The 13,762-nt window shown below is 26.3% G+C and overlaps 2 protein-coding genes across 5 annotated transcripts; both read left to right on the plus strand.

Moving 5' to 3' along the window:
* The first annotated feature begins 2,318 nt into the window (after positions 1–2,318).
* Positions 2,319–9,909, plus strand: LOC135923493 (acetyl-CoA acetyltransferase, cytosolic-like). 2 transcript variants are annotated; one of them, XM_065458273.1, is made up of 10 exons: positions 2,319–2,433; positions 2,477–2,611; positions 2,651–2,832; positions 2,872–2,989; positions 3,029–3,172; positions 4,199–4,324; positions 8,148–8,302; positions 9,032–9,142; positions 9,400–9,547; positions 9,690–9,909. In XM_065458273.1, exons 1-10 carry the CDS (start codon positions 2,382–2,384, stop codon positions 9,743–9,745), a joined length of 1,227 nt encoding a protein of 408 aa, XP_065314345.1. In that variant the 5' UTR covers positions 2,319–2,381; the 3' UTR covers positions 9,746–9,909. The 2 variants fall into 2 exon arrangements, with proteins under 2 accessions (XP_065314345.1, XP_065314346.1); XM_065458274.1 differs by having other exon boundaries at positions 3,032–3,172.
* Positions 9,910–11,503: 1,594 nt separating this feature from the next.
* On the plus strand, positions 11,504–12,936 carry LOC135923907 (copper homeostasis protein cutC homolog). 3 transcript variants are annotated; one of them, XM_065458911.1, is made up of 4 exons: positions 11,504–11,725; positions 11,768–11,815; positions 11,859–12,221; positions 12,262–12,936. In XM_065458911.1, the coding sequence occupies exons 1-4, from the start codon at positions 11,548–11,550 to the stop codon at positions 12,351–12,353; spliced, it is 681 nt and encodes a 226-aa protein (XP_065314983.1). In that variant the 5' UTR covers positions 11,504–11,547; the 3' UTR covers positions 12,354–12,936. The 3 variants fall into 3 exon arrangements, with proteins under 3 accessions (XP_065314983.1, XP_065314984.1, XP_065314982.1); XM_065458912.1 differs by having other exon boundaries at positions 11,771–11,815; XM_065458910.1 differs by having other exon boundaries at positions 11,504–11,815.
* The last annotated feature ends 826 nt before the right edge of the window (positions 12,937–13,762 follow it).

Below are 13,762 nucleotides of genomic sequence, written 5' to 3' on the forward strand. Positions count from 1 at the left end.
TTTGACTCAAAAATTTTATCGATTCATCGTTAAATCTTTCACTAAACTGCATAATAATTAAATCAAGTGCAGCATAAAACACACTGATTTTAAAGCTAAAATAAAATATTATATTTAATGATGAAAGTATATATATATATATCTCTCCTTTTTGGATTGTAATGTTTGAAGTCTTGAACTTTCAAAATCAAAAGGTAAATTTCTCTTCTTCATAAAATCTTGGGCCTTTGAAAAGACATCCAAAAATTCAGTGTTATTATCTATTTTAGGATTATAAAATAATAAAAGATAATAATTTAAATTATACTTCTCATATTAATCAGGCAATCTTTTACCAATTGAATTTGATTTATTGTAAACCCTATATCCTTCGAAATGGTTTGCAATTTTGTACAAGCCAAGCTTGTTAGCAACAATATTTTATCCAAAACACATAGTGATAAAATAAAATCAAATTTTTCTATTCTATAGACTATAGCACTAGCCATAGTGGAAGTGGCAGGATCTTCAGAATCCTTTAAATTTGCCAAAGCTGCCCTCAAAGCATCATAAAGTAGGAAAAAAATTACAATCGCCTTATATGATGTTAGCCAGCTTCTATAAATATAAAATAAACATTATATATCGAAACAATTAAGATAATATTACCGAGTGGTATTCTTGATGCGTAAAAATCTATGTGATTTTGTCAGTAAATCACTCTGACATGTTTTGAGTACTTCATATCTTTTAACACCATTAAAATATACGTAAATTTCGTTTAATATTCCCAAGACATTTCGCAGCTCTTTTACTGATTGGCATAATTGAACAACTATTAAATTTAATCGATGACAATAGCACCAAATAAAAGCTGCCTTTGGCGCCTCCGCTCTAATCAAAGCCTGCACTCCATTAATTCTTCCACTCATGTTTGAGGCGCCATCATAGCTTTGCCCCACTAGGAATTCGAGGGGTAGATTCATGGAGCCAAGCTTGGATATTATATTCTTTTTAATATCGAGGTCCGTTGTATTTCCCGTACAATAAATGTCTATCAGCCTTTCAACGGGCTTAGGTGTCTCGCTATTTTCACTCACTATCAAAGCTATTGCTTCTGATTTCGATACATCATATGTGCCATCAACTATAATTGAATAGCACCTGTTGAATACAATCTCCTTTTGAATTTTTTTTATAACCATATTTTTCATGGTTTCAATAAGAATATTTATGTTATTATATGATAACAGATTTGAATATAATTTAGATTTTAATCCCTTAATTTTTTTCTCACTTCTTCTTTCTTCATTATCTTTTATATACATTTTAAGAACAGGCTCAGAATCTGCAATAAGTTTAATAAGGCTCATCATATTGCCATCTTGTTGCCTGTTCCCCCAGAAGGCTTGATTGCGAGATAAGCATTTATATTTTTTTTGGTTAATATTTTTGGGCATATTTTGACAATGATCTAAAAATTATAAATGATTATATATAAGATTTAATATTTAAATTTTTACTATTCACTTTGATAAAATTTTAATTTTGCGTCAAATCTTGAAAGTGGAAAAATAATTTTATGATAAAAAATATCTTATAACAAACTAATTTGCTAAACATCGACCATAAATATTTTTTAAAAAAAAAAATAAAAAAATTATTTTTAAAAAATTTTAAAATAAAAAATTTAAAAAAAAAGTACCCCCATAGAAATTTATAGAAGCAGTTGCTTCGGACCCCCCCCCCCCCCCGTTGTAGGGGTCACTGACTATTGCCAACTACCAAACCAAAATTATTCTTTATTATATTTTATTGTTTTATTCTGTTTAAAAATGAATTAAAAAGGAGAATATTATTTTTCAAACTAGAAAAAAATTGTAAAAATTGGCAGCAAGCCAGAAGAAAAATATAGATGTACCAAATAGCTGGTTTGCGTTAATGTTTAGTGCCTTACTTATTAATTCATCAATTAATTTCGCCAGCCAAATGATAACTGAATTACAAACCAAAGTATAATACACGCCTTAAGGGTAGTCAGCCAAAATTTTAGATATATTAACTCTTATATAAATAATTAGTGCGTATTTAGTATATCTTAGGGCTTTAACCTGGACTTTTTAAGAAATACATATTATTAGAAAAATATAAAATAATTGCCTAGATTAGCATCATGCTAGAAGAAAAATTATGAAGCACTAAATAGAGTGCCCCAATATGTAATGCTTGATTTGTATATATTAATCCATAAATCAGTTTTTATTGTAAATAAAAAGAAAGAAGTTTGCGATCACTATGAATTTAAGGTAATAGACCAATCATTAAAATAGATGAAACTTTTACGATAAAGTCTCTTACGATCAATGGCACCTAAATCATAATTTCACGTGTATTTCGTAAAAATGCGAGATCCTACAGAGATTGTGATTGTAAGCGCTTTACGATCGCCAGTTGGTACAATATTTTATATTATATATTTCAAACTTTCTTAAAATAGGTAAATTAAACGGAGCATTAGCATCCTTTTCAGCAGCCGATTTGAGTGTTTTTTTGATCAAGGAAATTTTAAAAAAATGCAATTTAAACCCTGCTAAAATCTCAGAAGTTATCATAGGGCAAGTATTAACAGCAGGTTATTATACTGTTTCATATATTTTTATTCAATATGTAGGTCAAGGGCAAAATCCATCAAGAATAGCTAGTGTTAAATCTGGTATACCTTATGAAACTCCAGCATATTTGGTCAATATGGTATGTGGCTCAGGTTTAAAATCTATTAGTTTAGCCTATAACTCCTTAAAACTGGATAATGATGGGATAATTGTAGCTGGAGGTCAGGAATCTATGAGCAAAGTTAAACATTATTCTCAATGTTTGTATAAAATTTATTAGGCACCATATAGTGCAGATATCAGAAATGGTGTGAAATTAGGTGATACTACATTTAATGATATTATAATCAAAGATGGGCTTACAGATCCTTTCAATAATATTCATATGGGTGTCACTGGTATAATTTAAATAATTAGTGATTTAAAATTTGGTTTAGCAGAAAATGTAGCAAAAAAATACCACATATCACGAGTTATGCAAGATGAGTTTGCTTTAAGATCTCAATTGAAATATCAATTAGCACATAATAATAAATATTTTGATGATGAAATGCTAACAATAGAGATTCCATCTAGAAAAGGTATAAATTAAGAAACTAATATATAGTATTTTAATCATATTAAATTTGAATATTAATATATGATCTAGCACATATTTGATAACTATAATTAAATTACAAACTATACCATTATTTGGCTATTATATTCAATTCAGCCCATAACCAAGTGTTGAAAAGTGGTTAACCCCCCCCCCCTCCTCTCACTAATTAGAAACGAAAATAGCTTTTAACAACACTGCTCCCAACCAGAAATTTATACAATATATCACTATAAATTATTTGAAAGAAAAAGTAAAAGATAAAAAATTTTTAGAATAGCAACTATCATTCAAAATGCATTAAACATGAGCCCAGGTCCACAATAAATGAAACTAAGTAAAAAAATCCACCTAATAGTCTAACCCCTTTTAAAATTAATATTTACAAGAAATTACATTTTTTAAATCTTATATAAAACTATTTCTAAAAAAATTATCATATAATAATTGATTGATTTGAAATGGAATGGCCTAGACATTCGAAATATTTTAATATAAAAAGTAAAAACCAAAATTATCCTGTTATTGGTAAGTTAGCAACAAAATTTTAATCATAATCTGTAATTTCTTATAACTCTATCTTTTATGCAAATGAAAATTTTAATTTTTGGTAAAAAATACATATTTTTAAGAGGCGATAGCTTTACCAAAGTTTTTACATTGTATATAAATTTATAAAAGATTAAGCCAAAATTTTTTTTGGAATATCCATTATTGTTTATAATATGGGTAAAGCCTTAATCGTAAATCAGAAGTTAAGACACAAATTTGCTAAAATAAAAATGAAGAACTTTGGTGGTTGATCTGGATTAAAAAGTTGGCTTAAATTATTTATAAAATTAAAATAATATATAATAAAACCTTTTTTAAAAATAAATTTAATGTAACATTTCCTTTACACAAAAGAGAGAAACACATTACTCCTTATCATTTTAAAGTAACAAATAGTGTTCTTGCAACACTAAATTTTTTTTCCAAATTGTATTATATTTATATATATATAATTAAGGAGCAATAAAAATCAGTCAAGATGAACATCCAAAAATAAATTGCACAATTGAAGAGTTAAATAAACTAAAGCCTGTATTTATAAAAAGTGAAGAGGGTGGAACAGTAACTGCAGGAAATGCTTCAGGTTTCTAAAAAAAGTTATTATGAAAAATTAATATACTTTATATTAAAAACTTTATTCCATGACAATATTTCTCACTAAATGGAATTCAAATGTCTGAAAGCCTGGACCAATGGTAGGGCTTGTCAAATTTTCAAAAAAATATATTTGAGTACTTTTTAAAAATGTATTTTAAATATAAATATTAAGTACCTATAGAAAAACATTTTTTTTTAGTTTAAATGCAAATACTTCGAATACTTCCTGCACAAATAAATACTTTGACTAATACTTTTTGCAAGTCAATTTTTATAGTACCATTATCATTTTTCTTAACTTAAATACTAGCGTTTTTCTAAGATTCTAATAATTTTATAAATACTACCAGTAATACAACCATTATAAATAATTCATTATTGTTGTTACCGTTGCATATCAAATAATGTTTCATATATTCACATTTTTGCTGAGCAAAAATTGCACGGGGATTAAATTGCTTCTATGATTTTGATTTTATTTTTAGTTGAGAAGAGATTACATTTAGCTTTCATTATATTATTAAGTTTTAATAATATGTTAAAAAATAAATTTATCCAAAATTGTTAAATTAATTTAGAGGTTGTTGACATTGTCCTATAATCCCTGCAAAAACATCTTATAAACATAATAGCCTAATATAGAAACCCTTTTTTTCTACTATTATATCTTCCTCATCTTTAAAAAAACTTGTATTTTTGGGTAATAATCATTTTAAAATTAAATATTAATCTTTTGGCTAGGGCTGTGGCGATCCACATATTTTTCCCCGATCCGATCCGAACCGATAATTTCCGATATTGCTTAAAATCAGATCCGAAACCGATCCAATATTTATACTGATTTTTCACCCCCCCCCCTTTCCATTGAAACAAATGTAATTAAGAAATCAATTTTTTTATGCAAAAAACCGTATTATGCATTTAATTTAATTTTTTTATTTCTACAATTAAGATTATAATTAAAAAAAAATATTTAATAATATATCCATTTTATGTTGGTATGAATTATAAAATTGTAATATATATTTTTTAATAAATATGAGAGCCTCTAGATTTTCTGGCAATAAGCTTCTACGATATATATCCCTTGCCGTACTAAAGGCAGACTCAGATGATTCCGCAGATAACGCATTTTGCAAAATTATCTTTGTCTTTTGTAAAATATTTCCATAATTCAGATACCATATTTAAAAAAAAAATCTTTTATTTAAAGTAGGGGTGTACTGATACCACTTTTTGGAGGCCGATCTGATATTAAATGATATCGGCAGATTACCGATCCAATATCTTATTCTGTTACCAATGGTTTTAATTTTTAATATACTTTTCTTTAGTATAGCATCTATAATTTAACTATACCAAAATATATTTTAATGTGATGGAGACTATATCACTAGCTTCACTAAAAAAGATTCTGAAGAGATTATACACTTTTATAAACAGAATGCAAAAAAAATAACAATATGGCAGAATGTTTATTAACTAATTATTACTATTAAAAAAATTAAACATAAAAATGGATTTCGATTTTATTTATATAAATAAAAGGTTTTTAGATATAACTTTCTTTAAAAATTTTATAATATTTTATTTTTGTTAAAAACGCCATTTTTTATCGGATCGGATCGGGAAATTTTATAATATTTGCCGATAACCGATATTTTAAGATAGGTGAAATATCGGCCCGATCCGATATAAATATCGCTACATCCCTAATTTAAAGTATAAATAATAAAATTGGCGTTATTTAAAATAAATAAACTGGGTGTTCCTTTCTATTTTTATAAAAAACTTCTAAAATACTATAAATCTATTTAAAAAAAGAAATAAAATTTAGAGGGTGTTGTGCATTTGCATTGCATTTAGGAAAAAAAATTATTTAGAAAATATTATAATAATGTAAAATAAATATACATATCATAAAATAACAAAAAAATGAAAAGTAAAAAGATCGGATCGGTTTTTTACAAGTATCGACCCGACCCGATATTTTTGGAAAACGCTAAATATCGGTGCCAATCCAACGGCACAGCCCTACTTTTGGCTAACTCAAATCACAAATCTAATATTTAAGTAAATAAATGTGAATTTACATTTTATAATTTTATTTAAAAAAATAAAAAAATTATTTGTCGTTGTATTCCACTGAAAGTTGTAAAATCTTAATAAATACAATTTATTTTAGTATTTTAAAATTTAAATATTAAATACTTTCTAAAATAGTCAAATAAAGTGTTTAGTATTTTTTTTCTAAGATATTTAGTTGAGCACAAGTATTAGTGTCACTGCACCGGCCAGGGAAAAATGATTTTTGGAGACCAGACAGGACAACTTGTGTTAAATATTTTTACTGGTGGGGCCGTATGTATTTTAAAGCCTATAATATGAGTGATCTGCGGGCCTTTTTCCAAACCAAATCCATCTCAAAATTATTTTGGAAAAATTTGTCCAGCCCGATCCAGGAAAAGTTTGCCAGGTCAAATTTTAGATTGAAGTTCCAGCCTTTCTCCAAGTTAATGAAAATGCCATCTTAACCCTTTACTCATTTATTCTTATAAATTTTACTTTATCATACTTAAAGTCAGTATGCTTTTTTAATATTTTTCCAAATTGGTAATATGTTATTCTTCTTGATTAAAAGATTCAAGAAAGTGCTAAGACAAGATAAATATCAAGATCATACTAGTAGATTTCTTCTACAATTGTGTTTTCTGCTTTAAATCAAGATAAAGATAATATGTTGGGCATATCTTTTGTGTTTGTTGGGTTATTGGATGTAAAATATTTATCAAAAATTAGCATCCAATAGAAAGAGGGAAAATTTTGAAATTTCTTTATTTGGCTGCAGGAAATAATTTGCACTTTTAATAAAACAAACGAATTTTTGTAATTTATTTATAAAATAAAAATTACCCAGATAGTGTTTCTCAAAATTATTATTTATAAATTAAAAACTTACAATGCGGAGGATTTTCAATTGTGGGTTGGAGATCTCTGCCTGTTTAGCTAAAAAATTGTGGGATATCCTGCTAATGGGGGAGACTTGGCTTCTAGATGTTTTAATACATCCATATTGATGACATGGTACTTATGATTGAAAAGATGTAGGATTTAGGACTTTGAGTGAAAGACCTACAATACATGTTATCTCGATTATAGATGGGATATACATGATTGTGGGAATTTTTTTTTATAAATTAAATTAATTATAAATAAAAAACCATGATATTGACTAATTAATAAATATACTTGGTCAATACTGTGTTATCATCAGTTAAAAAAGTTGTATTGGTACCATCTCTTTAGTCAAAAAATATTTTCTTCAAATTTGTGTTTTTTTACCTTCATAAAAAATTTTTCGCCAGGCTGGACAACTTGTAAAAGGCATTACAAATTACGGCTGGATGAAAAAGTGTTTTCAAAAATTTCTACATTTGGGACAGGTTTTAGCCTCCATAGCAAAATATAAAATCAAGGAATCGGATGGTTTGATAATATTGTTAAACTGTTCGATTTGAGCCTAATTTAAAAAAAAACTCAATGTTTTAACCAGGAAAAGATTGCCTAAGCATCGAGATTTCGCTAATGGGGCTTTAAATCGTTGTATTACCTATGAACAAAATTTTGAGGCGTGCGTAATATGTTTCTGGATAAAATATTGCGTTCGCTGCTTTGAAAAATCGGCTTTTAACAACACAAAGTATTTGTATTTGCAAAAATATTTTTATATTGGAATGACAGAAAAATCTAGAATCGTGTATCCCTAATTAAAAAATTTAAATCTTTTAACAATATTATAAATATTAAAGGTATTAACGATGGGGCAGCCATCGTGTTGTTGATGAGCCTAAATAAAGCCATAGAATCAAACCTAAGGCCATTAGTTAGGATCGTAGCTTGTGCGGAATACGGAGTAGATCCTTCTATCATGGGAATAGCGCCTGTCGGTGCTGTTAAAAAAGCGGTAGATAAATTTACAAATAGCTTTATTTACGTAATCAATTCCGGTTTTATAAAAACATAAGAACCGTACTCGGTAGTGATCTGCATCGGGCCTATTTTTTTTAAAGATTTTGCCTGCCCAACCCGAATCCAAAATATTTTTTTAAAAGTTTTGCTGGCCCGGCCCGAACCCAAATTTTTTTTTTTAAAATTTACCTCCCGGCCTGGCCCGAATTTATTTAAATATAGAAATTAATTTTTAATTACTCAAAATAAAAGATATATGTTATATGGCGTCTAGTTTCTATAAATAAAAACAAATATTTTTATTTTACATTAAAAATTCACTATAAAATTGATAAATTTAGATATATTAAAAAAATTTCCAAGATTGACCCTGCCCGAATTTTTTAAAAATATTAGGCCCAAACCCGATTTCTTTTTAAAAAAATAGGCCCGGCCCGACAAATCTCTAGTACTCGGCATTTACATATTTTTATCGCAGTTGAAATAAAATCTTATGGGAAAAAGTTTATAATTATTAACATAAATTGAATTGAGGAAGGTAACTAACTAACAGTTGCCTAAAAATATCTCAGTTCATAGAAGAAAATAATTTTAACAATTTGATAAAAAGAAATTATTACTATTTTTTCAAGTATATCGTTTTCTTGGTAGCTATATTTTTCATTCGTTTAAATTTTGATATGAAAGAAATAATGATTTTTATTAGGGTTTATAAATTTTATAGGTTGAAAAAGCTAAATGGAAATTAGATGAAATAGATTTGTTTGAACTTAATGAAGCATTCGCATCACAATCGATCGCTGTTATTCAAGAATTGGGTATATCACCAGAGAAGGTTATTTTTCAATATCAATTTATTTAACCATATTTGTAATTGTTATCATAAATTTATATTTAGTTTATTCAAATTACTTACCATTCAAGACATCGCGAATATAATGTATTTTGTTTAAACGAGAATAATGGGATATTTCATTAGATTTTTAAAATACACTTTTTATTTATTTAATTCAGCTTGTTCCAATAATTTAAAATCCATTTTCTATTAATTATTTCAATCCTCTTTTACAAATAATGAATAATTTTTCTTAGGTCAATGTCAATGGGGGCGCTCTAGCATTAGGTCACCCCATAGGGGCATCTGGGGCTCGTATAATGGTAACTCTAATTCATTCATTGAATCGACTCCAGAAAATTGAACCCACTAAACCTTTAAAGGGTCTGGCCGCTCTTTGCATCGGTTTTGTTTAACTTTAAAATATCTTGATTTTAATTTTACGAAATCTTTTTTTAAAATATCCATAATATAGTTAAGATTTATTATAAAATTGTAAGTTATTTCTTATTTCGTTTCTTTTATAAAATAAACAATATTTGCATAGGAGGTGGAATGGGAATAGCTGTTTGTATTGAAACTCTTCCTGACGTTTGCATTTAGAAAGAACAAAAAAAAAATATTGCTCAATTTAATTTCTTAAATCGTTTTTTTTAAATTTTAATCATTATGTTTAAAATTAAAATAATCATGTCAAAAATTTATTAAATTTAAATAATTAAGGCTTTATACATTTATTTTATTATAGCAAATTTTAATTTATATGTTGATTGTGAAATATTGTTTTTTACTATGTGTGTGATTAAAGTAAAATAGAATATTTAAATTTTAGAACACATTATTTATACAAAATTGTTAGTGTTGGTATTTACTTTTCAAAAATAAATAGTTACATTAATAAGTTACCTTGTTCAAAACATAATTTTACAGTTACTCAGATCTAGTTATATTATATTTACCTTAATTTTTTCAAAAAATGATGTAATTATATACCTTTGCATTCAGCTAAAAGAAGAAATAATCATATTTTTATTCTATATAATTATTATTTATCATTTAAAAACAAATTCTAATTTATATTATATCTTATAAATTATTATTTTTATTTATAGATTTTTGTTATGGAGATTTTATTTACAAGATATGAACAGGATTTATTTATTATAATATATTAAATTGTAATGACCATTAAATTTGCAAAATATACCTTAGGTTTGATAAACTTAAAATTAAATGGTTTTTTAAAATTCTTTAATTAAAAAGTTTCTTATAAAATTTTAAACTCAATTCTACAAAATTTTGAAGGATTAGCAGGAAAGAATAATATATTTATTTTAAACCTTACTTAAAGTATCGTATTTATAAAAATAATTAACTTATTTTTTAAGATATAATGGAATAACAATTTTAAATGTAAATAGATATATTTATAATACCCCAAAATTAATAAGTAAGTTCCTCAAGATTGGCAACACTATAAATTATTAATATAGCATTTTATTCCATCGGACTGAATAATAAAGTTTGGTCTAATTAATTGCATGAGTTATTCCATAATTACAACACCTTTTTTTTAATTAGTAGTTAATTTAATCTTAAGAAGTTAGTGATTATATTTAATTGCATTTTTTCAGACATGTAATTAAAAATTAACAGTTATAATTCCTTTCTTATTTAATCTTTATGAAAAACGCTTAATATGTAATCATTCATTCATATTTAAAACATCAATAATTGCAAAATTTTGTTCATATTTTTTAGGGAAACATGAGTGATTCTGAATCTTTTACCTTGGATTCTGACGATAACTCAATATGCTCTTCAAATACAACTTACATTCAGTATCAGTAGAAGGTCAATATTCAATCCAATTTTTTTTAAAATGTAAAATCACAAGCACTTCTTATGCTTCTAGTAAAGGGCCACAACAAACCACTAGTAATTTCCTAAAACATGAAGGATATTAAAATATGAACTTTTTGCCTTTAATCTTGTTCATTTAGGAAAAACATCCTCCTATCAACACAATTTGATCATTAAAATATTTTTTTTTTACATTATTATATTTTCCCTATGTCATATAATAATTTTATTGGTAAACCCCTTATAAATGTATCCTGCACCCCTAAACCCCCTCCCCCTTGTATGCATATGATGCCCCCTAAAAATGAGAGTAAATAGTCCCCTCCTCTCACTTTCGACATCCCATAGAGTAGGCGGCGGCTTATTCAGCGCATCATGAACGCCGATAGAATTTACAAAGCCGCTGTTACCGATTTCGGCGCACAGATATATCTATGACAGATGATGGTATAATTATAAATAAATACAATTTGTAAATGTCAGAAAGTGACAATCAATCCAACTATCATATTTTCCAATCTTTCAAAAATTAAACCTGAAAAATGGAAATTTGTGTAGATAACATTGAATCTGCCCTTATTGCTTATAAAAATGGTGCAAGCAGAATAGAATTATGCTCAGCTTTAGAATTGGATGGTTTAACCCCTAACATTGGCATGTTCAAAATTATAAAATCATTAATTAAAATTCCTATATTTATAATGATAAGACCAAGAGAGGGTAATTTTTGTTATAACCAGTTAGAAATTGAATCTATGAAAGAAGATATTAAAATTTTTAAAGAAATGTATGCTGATGGTTTTGTATTTGGTTAAAAAGTATTTTATAGAAATTTATTTAATATATTGAATAGGTGTATTAACCAAAAATTTAGAAGTTGACATGGAAATAAATAAAACCTTAATTAATGTATGTCATCCAGTGTCAGCTACATTTCATAGGGCTTTTGATGTAGTCAAGAATCCTTTACAAGCTTTGGACTCAATAGCCTTATTAGGGTTTGATAGAATATTAACTAGTGGATGTTATGACACTGCCTTACAAGGAAATAATTTACTTACTGAATTAATACAAAAAACAAGTCAAACTTCTGATAACATCAAATGGCCAATTATTGTACTGGCATCTGGAATTGATAGGAACAATTTGGCCAAAATTTTAACAGCAACAAAATGCCAAGAATTACATTCATCATGTAGGGTAAAGAAATTATCAGGTAATTCAATCATTCTTCTTTTTATAATTATTTATCAAAGAAAAGAAAGAAAACTTTGACCACTATTCACTTCCTGATGCCAGCATTATTACAAAAATGATAGATATTGCAAAAGAATTTAATTTATTATAATAGCATTATGTATCAATGATAAAGCATGAAGTTTACAATTGAATTTTTTTTTAACCAAACCATACAAAATATTAAAAATTATAAATCAAAATTCACCTTTTTTTGAATAAATTCTTAAAAACTTCTTAGATTTTAAACTTTTGATCAATAAAATTTTTACTCTTTAAATAATCCCAACTCAGAATTTGCAGTTATGGAAGCCAAAATTAGGTAAAAGCAATTTTGATTTCATTTTTAAGTTTTGTAAAGTTTTTTCGGGACATTTTTTGAAAATCATATAAATATATCTTTATTTTATTTATTAAAAAAATAAGTAATTTTTAATTTGGTTGCCCAAAGTTTATTTTTTTAATCATGATAAAAAAAATTACATCAAAATACATTCTGTGATCATGGTTTTTTTCTTTTATATATTATAAATGCTTCCCTTGCTTCTACGGATGCTTTATCACTGCATTATATAATCAATGCCATTATAAATTTATTTTAAGAGTTTTATAAATCAATTTTATTTTATATTTATTTATATGTCATATTGAAATCCATTTGAATTTGGAATCTTTTGATTTAAATCCTTTAATAAAGACAGTTCTAAATTTAGTCTGGTTTACCAGTAATGCTTTAGCATCTATAGAGTACCCACACTGAACTCTACTCTTAATTTATATTGCTTTTTCATATAGGAAATACAAAAATCTTATAGCAAAATTATCAGAAATTAATAGAGTAGGTATACTTAGACATGTGTGCCGTAGGTTAAATACACTGCCGCCGTTGATTTTTGACCAAGAAGACACCGCCACCGCCAAAAAGTGTCGGCGTTCAACAAGCCGCCACCGATGTAAAAATTCAGCTACGTGGCGGCCTGATACATTTTTATTATTATTAAAAATAATATTTATTTTTTATATTATTTATAAATAGAAGAAAAATAATATTAAATACTGTTTGAATTATTAAAAATTGCTATTTTATTTTTTAAAATTAAATATTATTTACTATAAAAACATTTGATTTGTAACAATCCATATAATACATGTTCGCACACTTTGGGAGATCTTTGTTGACCAACGTGCTAGGTAAGATAAAATTAGGCTAGTAATTTACAGAAAAGGTATTGAAATATTATTATATATTTTATTCTTTTAACTTTTGATGTTTCAAATATTTTGTATAAGACTTTCAATTATTATATAAGGGGTAATACAATATTTTCTTAATGCAATCTACAACTCATCATATAATATTTATTTTTTAAAAGTATATTTTAATTAATGATTTTTATTTTATTGCCATTATAACTTATAAAACATAGCAGGACTCAATTATAATGGATGTATATCATTGTAAGCAAAACATTCTTTTGCATGGAAACATTTTGGATCCTTAATATTAAAAATTCACACAAC

This window comes from Gordionus sp. m RMFG-2023, chromosome 2 (genome assembly GCF_954871325.1).
Source record: "Gordionus sp. m RMFG-2023 chromosome 2, tfGorSpeb1-WG-v2, whole genome shotgun sequence".
NCBI lineage: Eukaryota > Metazoa > Nematomorpha > Gordioida > Chordodea > Parachordodidae > Gordionus > Gordionus sp. m RMFG-2023.